Source organism: Ptychodera flava, chromosome 22 (assembly GCF_041260155.1).
Source record: "Ptychodera flava strain L36383 chromosome 22, AS_Pfla_20210202, whole genome shotgun sequence".
NCBI lineage: Eukaryota > Metazoa > Hemichordata > Enteropneusta > Ptychoderidae > Ptychodera > Ptychodera flava.
In genome coordinates, this window is record NC_091949.1 from 1,219,643 (window position 1) to 1,233,400 (window position 13,758).

The window sequence follows — 13,758 nt, forward strand, 5'->3', positions numbered from 1 at the left end:
TCGTTGTTCAAAACAGCGAACGTTTTCTTTTACCATGTCATGTGATTTTTTTCTTCAGTGTTATTTATTTCCGCAAACCCTCTTGTCTAATTATTTTGGTACGTAGCAAAACATCAGTACAAAAGTGTCATTGACATTACTTCTACCAGCGGTCCTCCGAATATATTGATGTCGTTATCGTCCACTGAAGACTTTCTAAAAAGTTTTTCAATAACATTAATATTCTGAAAAACTGCCGTTCAGATATTTTTCATATTTTTTTAAAGGGGAGGGGAATAAAGAAATTTTTGGAAATCATTGTGTCGGAGTCATTATATAATTCAAAGCCATTTCGAGCATTTACTTCTTTCCATATTTGTTGGATTACGAAAATTACTTTATCAAATCGTTTTTGTTTCTACAAGGTGTGTTTCATTGCCGAAATTTGTGTTATTAGATCGAAAGTATTTTATCATCAAACTGACACGAACCTCGGAGACTTATGAAAACAATTTATTTTTTACTTCACGTAATATACGCAATGCTGATTGTAAATCCATGCCCAAGGCCGATGACAGATTATGTTATTCTCAAGAAAATTCTACTTTCGAGTTTTTGTACAGAAAAGAGGTTCGTGAATTTCAGTGCCAGACTTGTGCATCTGTCTTCTGAAATTGTGTCGTTCTTTCATAATTTACGACGACAATTAAAGTACGGTAGCATCGGAGGAGCCAGCAACACTTCGTTCTCAGGGCAGCGTGATTGATTCATCCACCTTACAAACCGTTAGCTTATTCGAAGTATGAAGTTCGTCGATACTTGCATTTATGAAGTTCACAGAATTCTTTTTTTTACCTTTCAGTTTGTTTTAATTTTCATGTAATGCCAAAGACATTACCATGCCAAAAAAGTCCGATATTCAAAACTGTTCCAACCCCAACTTTTAGTGATGAAAACTAAAACATTGTGTGCCAGTTTCTGATAGTATTTTCCATTCGAGTCGACACCTGGCGAACCGAATTTCAAATATTCCCCTCCCCAAACTATTTACTGCAGAAAAAAATGTCTTTTTCATGTCGTATTTTCCGTTGATCAAATCAAACTCGGTAAAATATGCGCGGTGCAGTGTGTTCTGAATCGTACTCCCACTCTGAATGTTATTAGGCCTGGTACATCACAGTGAAGTCTATTACGTCACCACAGGTCTTCAGTGTCGTTTTATTTTGTGACAGTCGTTCGGGCGACGACATTCCCTCCACATCGAAAGTATAGTGTACACATTGAGGTACCAGAAGAACGAATTTCCTGGTTACATTGTGAACTAGCCCTGCATACGATGCTGTGTGTTCCGCTACAGCTAATAGCCCCGTTCTGCGTACGATGCTGTGTGTTCCGCTACAGCTAATAGCCCCGCTCACCACAGCCCTGCAAAGACCCGTACGTAGAGTTGGTGACTTCAAATCCACTTCAAATCCACCTGTGTGCGTTCCTAACACACAGCGTACACTGCGTACGTACGCAGGGCAAGCGAGAGAGTTGCCGACATCGACGGTTATTTACGAAAAAAGAATAAAAGACTGGCATTTTTGGAAGCGATCGAGTAGCTGAGGTAGGCAGGGATACGACTTGGGCCCAAGAACGCTGAATTTCGGCAGCAATTTGGCTTTTTACGTCAAGTCCAAAAATGGATTTGAAGTCACCAACTCTACGTACGGGTCTTTGCAGGGCTGTGTGTAGCTGTAGCGGAACACACAGCATCGTACGCAGGGCTAATTGTGAACAAAAGCTTGGGGCCGAAACGGGAAGAGTTGCCCGGGGAAACACGTCAAATTTTGCTACACTGTCGTCCAGATGACCTTGAAGACTTGACGTGGATTGCAATCGCCACCCAGAGCAGACAGACATTGTCCTCGGCCTATTCAACGCACTAATCAGCATAATCAGGCGATGGGTCACAAGGTCATCGAAGTATGCAACAATTTACAGTAAAGATTCGCGTCGGCATGATTGTTTAAATAATTGCAATCACATTGCTGGTGTATACTGTCAAGTTCGGAAACACTTTTAAAGGAATAAAAAAACTTTTTTACGAAACTAATTCCGTAATTTTTTGAAGGAATCATAAATCCATGTACTTAACGTTTCGAATCTGCAGCTCAAACTGACCCGGGTTATTGTTTAGATAACTCAACCACGCTGAACATGGGCGGCACTTTCCCCACTGCCAACTTCAGTCATAACTTCAGTGCAATGGGTAGTCGTAACGAAAGAACGATGTCGCTTCTCGCATCAACGTGTCAAAGAAAGCGACATTTTAGTGTTGAAGTAAAGCAGACGTATAATCACTACTTGTAGAAACACTAACGTACCGGCATTGGATGTTTTTTGATAATAACGCATGCTGGTATCAGCCTTGATCCACGGATACATCAGCACCAAAAAATTCTCTAACTTTCCGAGGTTCGTGTTACAGTCGGTACGATTTAAAAATACTTGCGATTAAATCGTTGTTTGACGCAGTATTAAATGTCGACAATGCATTTGACTATTCAAAAACTAAAAGAAATAAAGTTAAGGGCCGCCAAATTTGAAGAAGGAATTACCTACGAGTAAAAGTTTGGAATAAATGAGACTCACACAAGGATTTCAAAGATTATGTTTTTATTTCCACCCCCTAAAAATTAAAAAATCTGAACCGGCGATTGTCTGAATATTACACCTAATTAAAACTGCAATAAAAAGTTTTGAGCGGGGCGCTAACGCGGAGATGTATGACACCAATTTTCACCATTCGGAGAACTTCTGGAAATGTATTGTTTATGACACATTCTCCACGGCTTACGCGATTTATCGAAGTACATGTTCGTCGTCTTTGAGTTTGCAAAATTGAAAAACGTTGACAGTATATAGCCTTGATATGTATGGGAAAATGTATGGTGCGTTTTTACACCGACAATGACAACTTTTGAGGTATTTTTTGCTATTTCCATCATTTTATATGACTCGAATCTTTGGTTCAAAGTGAAAGTTCGGCATGTAAAATGTTTAATTGAACAAGACCGCATCGGTCAACAGTCAATGGTCTATACGTCGCATGGTTGCTATGGAAACCAGCAGTTTCCAAGAATAGCAGGCGAATTCCTCGAAGCATTATGCTCCCATGGGACTTTGTCGGACCACGGTCCCACAGAGGGCTTCAATTCGACAAAATGGAATTATTCACGTTTTTTATCTGTCACTTCTGAACGTCAAATACATGTTGAAATTAGTTCAGTCAAGTTTCGTCAATTTGTAAATTTTGGTACATTCACATTTCAATGTATGTTTGACTCGTCATGAAACAAAGGTCGCAGTTCTAGTCCAAGGACGTTCACGCATGCAGGAGACACTGTCGACTGAGTCTACCCTGAAAATTTTTAACGTTTTTCAAAGCCGATAGACGCAAGTTGCTGTGAAGACCAGCAGCCCAAAACTGACAGAACGAGTCTCAGATTTAGTTCTTTAGTATGTATCGCATCGATAATAACTTTCAAAAAAAATGTTATGCTTTTAACTTTCTACAAACTGTGGAGGGACGGTACATCGTAATAAAATACAGGACCTGTATAAATGTTTAGAACTTCTGTCGTCATATTTCCCGGTCGGATAAAGTCGCCTGCTTTAATTCACTGAAACCTAGAATTGTATTTTACACGATGACTACAGAGGCAGATTCGGGCTTAGCGGTAGCCATATTTGCTTGGAAATGCCAAGAACAGGGCATGCAGTTTGCAGTCTGGATACTTTCGCGACTTATAGGTCATTTTGGAACTGGGTTTTCTCGTTTCACATTCTGGCATCTCAGTGCCCACTTTAGTCGTAGAGTGTACTACTGACCCTCTTTAAACACAGTGCATGAGTGATGGCTCAGATATTTTTGAAAACGGACACGCATCGGACAGACGGCGGATGTATTTTTGTACATCCATGGACCACGGTCCCTCTAAACTCGGACTTGGCATCTCAGCAAAATGGTTCGCCGATTCGGCTAAATTCGAAACTTCAGTCCGATTTTTTTGTGACAAACACGGCAGAATTAGCACGAAAAATCAGTAAGCCAATGAAAACACTTGCATTTTCCTACGACATCACCGCTGACTTTACTTCAGTATGACAGTGACTCGATATTGCTAACTGCAGTGTCTACTATAGACAGTCGGATCCAGAGCAAAGTCGTTCGTGTAATCGTAAAAAGTTCAGGACAAAAATACAAGCTGTTGATTTCAAAAACAAATTTTATTTCGATGCCAGTTGTTACTTCCTGGTCGCTCTCGTTTCCTTACCTGTGTAAAAAGGATGCGTTGTTTTAAATACAACAAATTGACCGGGCAACAATTCAAACTTGTTATTCTTCACCCTCCCTAATATAAAATAGTTTACAATCTGGTGCTTCTATGTATCAGGTTTCGCCATAATGCTTTAGCTCATGTAAGATGTCTACTCTACGGCAAATGACGGACGAATTCATTCAGAAAATTCCCCTGGCATATTGCATAACAATGTGGTCTGTGCCTGTGATATTACTAATACTGTGTCATGAACTTTATTTATTGTAAATGGCCACAATAATGTTCACTTGTTGCAATTTTTCACAAAGCACGTCCAACCACGGTCTACACGTCCGTGTTCCAACCTTAGACCACGATCCGTGAGAGGTCTAGTGTCGAGGTCCAGCAGAGTTTGAGGTAGATTTCTTCGGAGCTGTACGCATACTGTACGCATGTGATAATATCTTACTGTGACCTGTTTACGACTAAGATTTTAGAGTTGCCTTAGGCAGACAAAGAGAGTTTGGAGCTGGTTCAGGACTCAAGATTATTCAGTTACTCCCAGCCGCCGCTATTTCAGTTAGGCAAGTGTAGCAATGTTGTCACCGACGACTGCCTCTGAGCGCACATTTTTGAGTTCAATACCCGCATTGTGCGGGCCCATTTTGTTCAGCAGTGCGTTAGACTAATGAGGTCCGTTCTGCGCCACTGTGCGCCACAATGCGTTACTATGCGTTGGCGACCAATTCACACCTTTCAGAACGCGGCGTTAACCCTGCGTCGGTGCTGCGTTAGCGCTGCGTTAGCGAATCGGAAAGTGAGTTTAAGCTGGACTGTATGTGGCGCTAGCAAATGCCTACATACCGGTATACATAAAGCATGCACAACCCGATTGCAAGCTCACCCATGTTTAATCTACGTGTTGGAAAGCAGTTCATTGCCGGTTTTAGTGGTTAATCACAGCCAAGTGCGAGAGACGCTAAGTCCACCATCTCGTTTGCTTCGTACATCAACCCCATGAATCTACACATGCACATTAATTGTCAGCTGTTTGCCTGGACGGCAAAAGTGTTGCAAGGTTTGAAGCAAAGATGATAGACTATTGCCACTTGTCATCTCTCAGAAACATCCAAGTGTTGCAGTCTGCGCAGTGTCCATGTCCACGAGGGCAAGTGCTTTACGGCATTTCATCATCATATGATCCTATGAGGTAAATGCAGTGTTTGAGTGCAGAATTGCTACACCTGAGGTGCAGTCCATCCTAAAGAGACCCTGCCGCAGACAATCTCTGACACAGACCATAATAACATCTCACCACAGTTGTGCTTCTTGCCTGGACTCTAACTATCCACTCATAAATTGTAACATGGACCATGATTATATTCCACCATAGTTGTACTTTTTGCCTGAATTCTATGATCCACTGATTGCATGTAAATTTTAACACAGACAGCATAGTACTCAGATGTTGGCACAGACTCTATAACTTTTGTTTGGCTTTTCGTAAATCCTATCGACCTGAATAAAGTGTTGTTTCATAAGCAGTTGTTGTCGTTGTCTTCACTTTGCTTTACCTTAATCCTGTCATCACATGTCCAAAACACACTCGAGCAATGGAAGTATTGTCTATTGACAAATATCTTTTACAAGCACACAGCAAACTATTCTTGATTTTTCATTTACAATATTTGACATAGACTGAAATACATAACATGCAACCAATATTTACATTTTGCCCATGCACCAGATGCATGGAGAGATTTCAACATACAGTCATTTTTTTTTTAACTCATTTTCTTCCACAACAGTTGGTACATCCACATCTGGAACAACTTACAAACTTATCCAATTACACAAGGATGATGACACAAGAGATAAAGTTAAGAAATTTAACTGTGGTGAACTTGACTATTCCTTTCATTGACAAATCCTTACCTAACTTGATCGATATCTTAAACTAAAATACACTGCATGGTTAATTGCACACAAAAATACATCAGGGGTGTACCATTTGATGAAAGGGGTTGTCTAGAAGATTGATGAGGAACATTATCTTTTTTATCTAAACATTTTACATTATTTTTTCCCACTATCCCACCTTTTCTTTTTGTCAAACCTTCTCTGGCTGATTTTTTTATTGACATTTGTTTGGAGTTTTTTCAAAATCTGCCAGGCACCCCCCCCTCCCTCACTCTTTGACATTGAAAAAAAATTTGAATATATTTGTTGGAAACCAAACCTGCTAAAGTCACCTCAGCTATGTTTCCTGATTATTCTTTACTGCATTTCAACACCAAATACAGTTTACCATATCAAATGCTTACTGAATCACCACATTATCTTAAAACTACAAAATGAAAGATATCCCTGTAAATTGACAGTTTCGCAAAGTTGCCCCCAAAATTCAAAATTCCAGATTTCAACCTACCGGTAATTTCAATATATCATATTAACATAAACCCTAAGAACCTGTTTACTTACTATCAAAGCAATCAGACTGGTAAATTTTAAGAAACACACTTTTTGACCAAAAATGGAGAAAAATTGCCCCCCCACCCCAATAACAGTCCCCACTTGTTAATGGGTACTTTTAACTCTTTTCCTGCAAAGTCCATATTTCACCACCAGGTCAAGATGGTTAAAATTAATGAAACACAACATATTCCATATGCTGTATTTAAACATAATACTGTATATTTGAAGGCTGTTGAAAACATAAATACTGTTAACTTGATTTTTTTACTAAAGATGCTATAACAGACCAAGCCAAGTGGGTGAAAATACGTTGTGTTTTGGCTCAAAACCGCTTTTTACTGACTTGGTTGATGGGGAATTGATACTATCTGGCAGGAAAAGGGTTAATTACAAGTCCTCTGAGAAGACTACTGTAAGCTGCCATACTAATTACAAAAGGTCATTAAAATGAATCAATTAGTAGTTAATCGACAGGATGCTGCCAAACATCTTTGCATCCTATCCTAACACTGACAGATTATCACATTTCATAAAGTTTGATGCAGTACTTTGGACATTCGCCCTAAAAACAAAAATCTATAATGCAAATGCCACTAAGTGTCATTGATTCGTAATTACAACACTATGAGATCAAAATCTGTACCAAGTTTCATCAAATTTAATGCAGTATTTGTGGATATATCACTCTAATTAGGAAAGTTCATTACATATGCAATTACCAATTCATTAACTTGACACTGATAAATGTCTTTTTCACTGTTAAAGCAATTTGAGCTCAACATCTGTTCAAGTTTCATGAAATTTGTTGAACTATTTCTTGACATATCAGGCTTATTACCAAAATTCATTAAATATGCAAAGAAGCAATTAATTGATAAGAAAATGGTACATATCTTTGCACGCCATTTGACTACTGGAAGGAAAAAAATCTGTACCATGTTCATAAAATTTGATGCAGCATTATTAGACATATGACAATAATTATGAAAGTTCATTAAATATGTAAATTAGCAATTAATTGACATGATACTCCTTAATGTGTTCACATAGTATTATAATGCTGACAGATTTAATATCTGCACCAGGTTTCATAAAATTTAAAACAGTATTACTGGTGATAGCCCACTTATTAAGAAAAGGAACAAAATATGCAAATTGGCAATTAATTAACATGATACTGCTAAGTGTCTTTGTACACTATTGTAGGGCTATGTACTTAAGGTGGTTGGAAAGGCTATTTTTGCACCAATTCTTTTCTCAGAGTAATGTCAGTTTCAAGTGTTAGAATCAAGATATTTAGTTCAAATTTTCAGGATAACTCCCTTAGTTAATATTATCTCCAAAGAATATAAAAATTGTATATTGCAGTCATGATTTTGAAATATGACACCAGTAAATATTAAAATTTAATTTTTATATTTTTTTTACATATTTGAATTTAATAGTAATTGGATAGTATTAATATTACCAAATTAGTTATAAATATGTTGACACTATTTATTGTAAGATTTGCACGGCAGGATTTGTAAATAAAATTTGTTTTTATGATTTTACATGGGTTTATATATCAAAAAATTATTAAAATTCTTTCAAATTTCAAAATGTGATTTTTCAAAAAGTACTTCAAATACAGAAAAATTGTGCCGTACAAATCTTATCTGTAACCTTGTTAATAGGCTGTAAAAATTCCATGTCCATATCTCATTTTAAAGTTGGATTAAATTGGTATACAATTATGTAGGAAAATTGTTATTCTGTCAAAAATGTTGAAAACAAGCCATATTTGCACCCCTCCTTTGAAGTCATAGAGCAGTTTTTTTTTTGTTAATCTCACTTTTGACACCTCTTTGACACTCAAAGAATCTAAAAATGCATTTACAATAGTAGTCACTCACTCTGAATGCCAGCACCACCTTGTCAAACTTTCCTGAAAAACAGCAAATAATGACTTTCCCTTTTCAAACATTTTATTAACAGCTAGGGGACCTCTACCATAGTTAATACACTAAGGACTCCCCAACTTCTTCTTATTTGGTCAGTTTTTCAGAAGTTTTAACAGGCTATAACTCTGCAATGCCTTTGTGCCCAAATGTCTAGTTTTTTTTATTCCACAGAGAATGTTGACTACTTTCATATTTTAATAGTTTTTTGAAATTTATAACTGACGCTCTAGCCTTTCCAACCACCTTAAGATTTGTACCATTTGTTTCATTTAATCTATTGCAGTATATTCTAGACATCATCCTAATTGCAAAAATTCATCGAATATGCAAATTAGCAATTAATTGATGCAATACTGACATACGATGTTAGAACTCAGTGTGAAAAACATCTGCACTAAGTTTCATCAACTTTGGCACAGCTGTACCTGAAACAGCACTCTAATCCCGAATTATGCAAATTTGCACTAATTATGCATACCACGCCTATATAAATGGACCTGCATATGTATGCCATAGTGAAGTATCCTTGTACCAAGTTTAAAAAGAATTGGCACAGGCATATCTCAGATATCTGCATTCATGAGCCCCTATGCATTGACACAGCATTAATATTAATATCATCCTGGAACCCCTGTGGATCATACCTGGGGAGCCTGTGCATGGATATCAAATACAGGGAAGAAAACTGCCGTCACACAGTCATTTTTGATCAAATCATTACAAAAATTGGCATGCATATATGTGTGATAGGGATTAATATACGTACCAACTTTCAATGCAATCGCGCCCGGCATTGCTGAGAAATTTACATGAACGAACACACAGTCGTCAAATATAGGAAACAAAATGGCCACCACGCAGCCATTTTAGACCGAATCAATACAAAAATCCATGTGCATATGTATAACATATAGAGTAATCTATGTACCAAGTTTGAATGGAATTGCTCCTAGGATCACTGAGAAATTTGCGTGAACATACGCACCAACATCAATTACAGGAAACAAAATGGCTGTCAGACGGCCATATTGTATTGGATCGTAAAACAAATCGACATGCATGGCATGTATGGCATAGGTAATGATCATTGTACCAAGTTTGAACGAAATCGCTTCCAGGCATCTTTGAGATATCTGCGTGAACAGACAGACACACAGACGCACAGAAGCACGGATGCTCGGACATGACCAAACCTATAAGTCCCCCCCCATGGGGACTAACAATTTTATATCCATGTTAGTTATTTCCTGGTCGCTCTCTTTTCCTTACCTGTGTAAAAGGGACGCGTTGTTTCAAATGCAACAAATTGACCGGGCAACAATACAAAACTTGTTATTATTCACCCTCCCTAATTCAAAATGGTTTATAATCTGGTGCTTCTACGTATCAGGTTTCGCCATCATGCTTTAGCTCATGTACGATGTCTACCCTACAGCAAATGACGGACGAATTCATTCAGGGAATTCCCCTGGCATGTTGCATAACAATGTGGTCTGTGCCTGTGATATTACTAATACTATGTCATGAACTTTATTTATTGTAAATGGCCACAATAATGTTCACTTGTTGCAATTTTTCACATCTATAAAGCACGTTCAACCACGGTCCAACCTTAGATCACGATCAGTGAGAGGTCTAGTGTCGAGGTCCAGCAGAGTTTGAGGTAGATTTTTTGGAGCTCTACGCATACTGTATGCATGTGATAATATCTTACTGTGACCTGTCTAATTATAAGACGAAGATTTTAGAGTTGCCTTTGGCAGACAAAGAGAGTTTGGAGCTGGTTTTAGGACTCAAGATTATTCAGTTACTCCCAGCCGCTGCTATTTCAGTTAGACAATTGTAGCAATATTGTCACCGACAACTACCTCTGAGCGTACATTTTTGAGTTCAATCACCCACACTGTGTGGGCACATTTTGTTCAGTGCGGGCACAGTGCTCCTAAAATGCTGGCACTTCTCACCTAATTGTGCTGGCATAATGCACTAAAGGTGCTGGCATTGTGCTCGCAAAATGAAAGCACAATGACAGGTTCTGCATGGACTGTACTCTATATGCGATGCAGGAGTGCAACCGACAACTTTGTGACTGCTGGTCACTTGTTTGCAGCAGCCAAAGCCAAGGTGGTACAAAACTGTACCTTATTTAAGACAACACAACTAACCTGCTAATATAAAGTAGCACTTGTACGCTAGCTCTGTACTGAATTGGCTAAACTATGTACATGCTTCGTCAACATACACCTTAGTTGTTAATACTACATCAAAAACGTACATAGCGTGCGCCTCTGTGTAGTCATCAGAAGTACATGACTAAGTAACACTACCCGTAGGAAACATGACAGGTTTGCAGGTGCTGACACACCCCCAGCACTACCCTCTGAGTCTCTGACTAATCAAAGAGCCAGGTGATCTTTGTGCGGTGTGGACGTGCGTAATACTGAAAAAGCTTTACTTCTGAAAAAGCAAGTGTGAAAAGGCGCTACAATTACGCACCCCAAGGCAAAAAAGCTGAGGACCTCATGGTTTTTTTCTGCACTAACCCTTCAAGTGCCAGCCCCTCTATACTGGCATTGTAAAAATTATCAAAGTCTAACACATATAAAGACGGATAACCCTACCCCAAAAATGTGCAAAGTCTAACAAATAGCATGGCAGAATAGCGGGTCTTCTGTGCAGGCTTATGCAAACATCTATTTTACGAGGCCATTGTGTAACAAGTTGGCAGGAAGGCGTGCAACTCGCTTGGGAGGAAAAGGGTTAACAAAAATACTGTTACCAGCACATTCATTAGTAAGTGTTGTTCAATAATCTAAGATGTGCCATACAAAGTGATCTTCACTGAGTCTCTCTATATAAATAATATGTTCAAGCATAAGGCCACCCTTTGAGATTGGGTGCTATGTTCCTCTGCATCTGCTTATGCAAGGTCATTACTGTGTTCACATGCTTGGAAACAAATTTATGAGCTGTATACTGTTTACAAAATTAAACGTTACTTTTGTTTCCCAAAAAGGTTAAACTGCATACTGGTATTAGAGCAAAAAAGACAGACTTACAAAACATTCTGCTGCATCATCCATACATCCCAGCTGAAATCTCTGTTGATCTTTGAATGTCTCAGCAAGAGCTTTCCTTAGGGCATCTGGGGGCAATGCAGTTTCATCACTATATTGAAACTGGGTAAAAATTACCTGTAGCAAATTAAAGATTAAATGGAATCATTATTTAACATATATTAAGTTCAAAAGACTTCTTTCATTGTAAATTTAGATAAGTCATATATCATACCGGTCATCATCTTTATAACACTGAAAAATACGGGCACTTGGATATAACGAACCCCTAGTATTATCGGCATTTATCAACAACCCCACTCACTGTGAATTAGACAGACCAAGTCAATGTGCAACATATAGGTGAAAGACTATTTTTTACCCAACATGCAGCTCCACCTTAATTCATTGATGTTGCCATAAATGTTTTTGTATCCTATTATAACACTGAAAGATTATCACCTCTATCATTTTCCATGAAATTTGATGCAGTGCTTCTAGACATTCAACCTACATGTAACACTACAAATTCATTATGTATGCAAATTAGCAATTAATTTAAACAATACTGCTAAATGTCATAGCATTCTATTACAGCACTGTGAGATCAACATCTGTACAAAGTTCATAAAATTTTGTATTAAATTTATGGACATATCAAATTAGAAAGTTAATTAAATATGCAAATTAAAACTTCACTACCATGACACTGAGAAATGACTTTATTCACTGTTAATCCTTTGAGCGCCAAAGTCTATTTTTGTCCCCTACATGAAATAAAGCCCTGTCAATTTTTCTGAGATTTTTGCCAAAATTTTGAGAAAATAATGTTGCTAATGAAATGTGATGTCCATTTGGTCCAAAATTATCAAAAAGTTACAGAAAAATTCATAAAAATTTGTAAAATTTTGCGCTTAAATTTTGGCGGGAGAAAATTACAGCGCTCAAAGGGTTAAAGCAACATGAGCTCAACACCTGTACCAAGTTTCATGAAATTTGGTTGAAGTATTTCTTGACATAAGGCAGTCCACAGATTACAAATGCCTACATGTACGGTAAAAAATGCAACAGATACATACGGGGGCGACAATGCACGGAAATGTATATCAGACGACATTCTCGTGAGCCAGAGCAATAATTTTCGCTTCGCTGACCTACGCAAAGATCAATCGCTTGACGGGTAGCGCTGAGTTGTTGCCGTAAAGAGGCGCGTAGTTTACGACGATGATCAGACGAGAGGAAACATCGGACCTAGGCCGCCGCCGTTGAAATTGAAAACCGAGGCAACATGCATTTTCATTTGATTAAAAGCACAGACTAAAACAATTTTCATTGCTATGTCGCTATTTTCACGAGATACTGACCGTTTGATCTTGGAAAGTTGAGCTGCTTTAACGTGCAGCCAACGCATGCCGGCACCGGTGCAGTGACAGGGCTGTGTGTTATCGGCCTTGCAGACTGATATAGGAAAAACCGCTGGTGGCTCCTCAGAAATACGGCGGGCAGTTTCTCCGCCAAAACAGCCGATTTTGAATCCAAATTTTGCATTGACCTTCGTTTTCGAGCACACCCACCTCACCTAGGTACACGATGTACCTAGCCGCGCATGTAAACTTAGGGAAAGCCTAATTTTCTCTCTCTATGCAAGCGAAGCCATCTTATGCGCCGCCATTGTTACATTCGGGCGAAACAGTATAGCGCCACGTACGGCGAGTATTTAGAGAAAAATAAAATCAAAAAGCAACAAAAAACAAAGCGAAAGAAAGCTAGAATTATTAATAGCTGAACGCAATATGATAGTTGAGCAATGCAGAATAAAAAATAAATAAATAAGCACACAAGAAATGCCCGTAAAACCCGTCCGAGCTGAGCGATGACGTCATAAGCGTGTCGCAATGCATTCTGGGTAATTAAGGTAAAATTTGTGTATAGCATGTTCTATGATAGTAATACCGGAAATGGAGAAAGAAAGAAAGAAAGAAAGAAAGAAAGAAACAA

General features: G+C 38.4%; 1 protein-coding gene across 2 annotated transcripts in view; it reads right to left on the reverse strand.

The window, feature by feature from the left end:
- The window catches only part of LOC139122441 (serine-rich adhesin for platelets-like), a 202,680-nt gene that overhangs the window by 150,337 nt on the left and 38,585 nt on the right, over positions 1–13,758 (reverse strand). For both annotated transcript variants that reach the window (XM_070687814.1, XM_070687815.1), the window contains exon 4: positions 11,764–11,898. In XM_070687814.1, coding sequence (XP_070543915.1) covers positions 11,764–11,898 — 135 coding nt within the window. The remainder of the gene's footprint in view (positions 1–11,763; positions 11,899–13,758) is intronic.